Source organism: Nicotiana attenuata, unplaced genomic scaffold (genome assembly GCF_001879085.1).
Source record: "Nicotiana attenuata strain UT unplaced genomic scaffold, NIATTr2, whole genome shotgun sequence".
NCBI lineage: Eukaryota > Viridiplantae > Streptophyta > Magnoliopsida > Solanales > Solanaceae > Nicotiana > Nicotiana attenuata.
In genome coordinates this window covers 128,675-131,968 of record NW_017673003.1, presented here as the reverse complement: position 1 = coordinate 131,968, position 3,294 = coordinate 128,675, and the positions used below count along the sequence as shown (strand labels likewise).

Genomic DNA, 3,294 nt, shown 5'->3' with positions numbered 1-3,294 from the left:
TATCACACCTCGTCCGAATGACCTAAAATTTTGCGCACACGTCCTAAATAATACCACGGGCCTACTCAAATTTCCGAAATTTTATTCCGACCCCTATATCAAAATCTCACTATTGAACCGGAAACTTCAAAAATTCACTTTCGGCATTTCAAGCCTAAATAAGCTACGGACTTCCAAAACACAATTCGAACACGCCCTTAGCCTGAAATCACCCAACAGAGCTAACGGAATTGACGGAATTCCATTTCGATGTCGTCTTCACACTGCTCCGACTACGGGTCAAATTCTAAAGCTTAAGCTCTCATTTAGAGACTAAGTGTTCGCAAAACACTCCGAAACTCCCAACGAATCCTCCCGGCAACTCACAATAGCAGAAATAAATACGGGAAAAGCAGTTAATAGGGGATCGGGACGTTAATTCTTAAAATGACCGGTCGGGTCATTACAAGCGACAACTAGAAAATTACCAAAATTAGAAGTAGTAAACAAGAGAATAAAAATAAAATAAAAATAATTGGTAATTCAAATGGGATACTTATTCATCCATATGCAAATTAGGCATATTATTAAGAGAGTATCAAATACTAATAATCTTAGAACAAGCCTGGGCCTGAAAATTAACTTGAAAATTATAATATTGTAGAGGTAAATTTTGGAAATCTTTTGAAAAATAGAAAGTACAGTCACCACTATGATTAAGTATCTAAATTTACTTGCCTCATAACATGTGAACACTAAAAAAATAAACTAGATTCATATCTATGAACTACCAAAATTGAAAAACCAAAGGCTTCAATATGTTGGAAAAACTCTATAAATACTAGGCTCCTGTATTACAAAGTTCATATCACATACTCTAAGAAATACTTACTAGTTATATCATCATATATCCTTGAGAATGAGTACTAGGCTGATTAAGGGTCGCAAAAAAGTTCGTCTCGCAAAGATAGAGAATAAGACTAATCGACAAGTGACCTTCTCAAAACGCAGAAATAGCGTCTTCAAGAAAGCAAATGAACTTGCAGTTATGATTGGTGCGGAAGTTGGCATCATCGTGTTTTCACCAGGTAATTAATAAGCCTTATATTTTTTTGGTCATCTAGATATACATGATATATACCATCAACAAATATAACTAAATATACATGCATCATCATAATTAAACACGCAAATCCAAGATCTTGAACGTGATGATTATTCTCACGTAAAAATAACCTAATGCGATAGATATTATAATAGTAGATAAACTGATTTCTCTCCACTTACGCTATTTTATATTACTGATTTCTATATAACAGCAGATAAACTAAATTTCTCTCCTCTTATCTTATTTTATATTACTGATTTTTCTCCTCTTGCCTTATAGCTAATAAGCATTACTCTTTTGGTCATCCAAATGTAAATGAGACCATCGACAAATATGTTGGCAAAGAAAGGCCTCCATCACCATCATCACCAGGCATTGATGACACGTATGTTCAGATGTTCCGAAAAGCCAATTCTAGAGCACTTAACACTCAACTCGATTATCTGCAAGATCAACTCGATTTTGCGTTAAACTTGAAAAGCAACCTCAAGGAAATGAATAAGAATTTGGATAGCCAACAAGAGTGGTTCAGAGATCCTATAGAGAAGATGAGGCTTCAATGTTGAAAGAGAGATTGGAAAATCTTCTCTTGAAGGTGAAGAATTATGGTACTGAACGTGGGTATGGTTACAAAAATGGAAGGTGGAAGGATGAGTAAAAGCTATTACCATTTTTTTATTAATCGTTCTTGTTGTTGGCGGTATATGTGATGTTTTGACGATATGTATGCTTGATCAAGGGAAACCTTCTGTTTTATAAGTGTTATCTTTCTATCTTTTAATAGCACACCCCAATCGGTTTATAAGATAAAATAATTAAACATTGATTCGGTTGAGCTTTAATATGCAAAATAATAAAATTCTTGATAAGAAATATTTTTTATGAAAGATGTGTAATTTTTATATAAAAATTATCATTTTTATAAGTGTGGTCTTTCTATCTTTTAAGATGACAACCCGATCTAATTATAAGATGAGATAATTAAACATTGATTTGATTGAGCTTAAAATATGCAAATAATAAAAATCATGATAATTTTTATTTTTATTTTTATGTGAAATGTGCGAGTTTCAGCAATCCAGTATTTATCATGTACTCATGTTTTAATTTTAAAGAATTTTCCTCTTCTTTCTTCTTTTTTATTACTATTCACGTCCTTCCCAAGAAGGAAAAGAATGAAAAACCGTGATTATGATTTCAAATGATTTGTTTACATGATAGGCTACATTCAAGAAAAATGACTCAATTATTATCGGAGCCTAAGATACTAATCTGGTTGGAATTCACTGCAAGATTCATCAGTCCAATAGTTCGTGATTATGAAAATGGACTTGTAATCTAATGATTGTTAGTACGTTTTGCATCATCCAAGGGAGGTTTTTAATTTTTAAAGAATAATTTCCTCTTCTATATTCAATTCTCTTACTATTCACATCCTTAACCACACAAAAAAAAAAGAAAAAAAAAAGAGAAGAAACGAAAAAAATAAATAAAGAAGAAATAATGATATGTGATTATGATTTCAAATGAACTTTTTAACCTGATAAGTTCTATATTCAAGAGGAAGGACTTGATAACAAACGAAACCTAAGGATATTTGAATGGGATTCCCTTCATGATTTAAGTGATCAATTTTCCGATATAATCTAAAATACTAACCGCCTAAATCATTGACGTGCAAAAAATAAATTTATCAGAAAAATAAATTATTTAGTTGATCCAATTATTATTTCATTTGATCGTTTTACGCAGTTACTCTGTCACGATCCAAAATCCACTAAGGGTCGTGATGGCACCGGACACCACTGTCAGGCAAGCCAACACTATTTAACTAGAGATTTCTCGTTTTAGATATTCCCGAAATTACTTCTTTTATACATTTAAACAATAAATAATAAGTTCCACTGAATGAATACTAATATCTTTAACAATTCAAAATACTGAATAATCCATAGACATCCCAGAACCCAGTGTCATAAGTGCATGAGCTATCTCTAGAAAACAATATAATACAACAACTGCGCCGAATACAAATAGGACAGAAAGTAATTATGCAAAACTGAAAGAGACTCTGCTTGCTGCGGGTCATCTCGAGAAGTGCAGCTCACCTAAGTCTCTGTATCAACCATGCTGCTACGCCCACTAGGCCACTAGAGATGCATGTGCATGTGCAAAAAAAATGCACAACAAGTGTAGCATGAGTACGA

The 3,294-nt window shown here is 32.8% G+C and overlaps 1 protein-coding gene across 1 annotated transcript; it reads left to right on the top strand.

Moving 5' to 3' along the window:
* The first annotated feature begins 898 nt into the window (after window positions 1-898).
* On the top strand, window positions 899-1,653 carry LOC109215155 (agamous-like MADS-box protein AGL62). Its single transcript, XM_019379175.1, has 2 exons — window positions 899-1,067; window positions 1,367-1,653. Exons 1-2 carry the CDS (start codon window positions 899-901, stop codon window positions 1,651-1,653), a joined length of 456 nt encoding a protein of 151 aa, XP_019234720.1.
* Window positions 1,654-3,294: the final 1,641 nt, after the last annotated feature.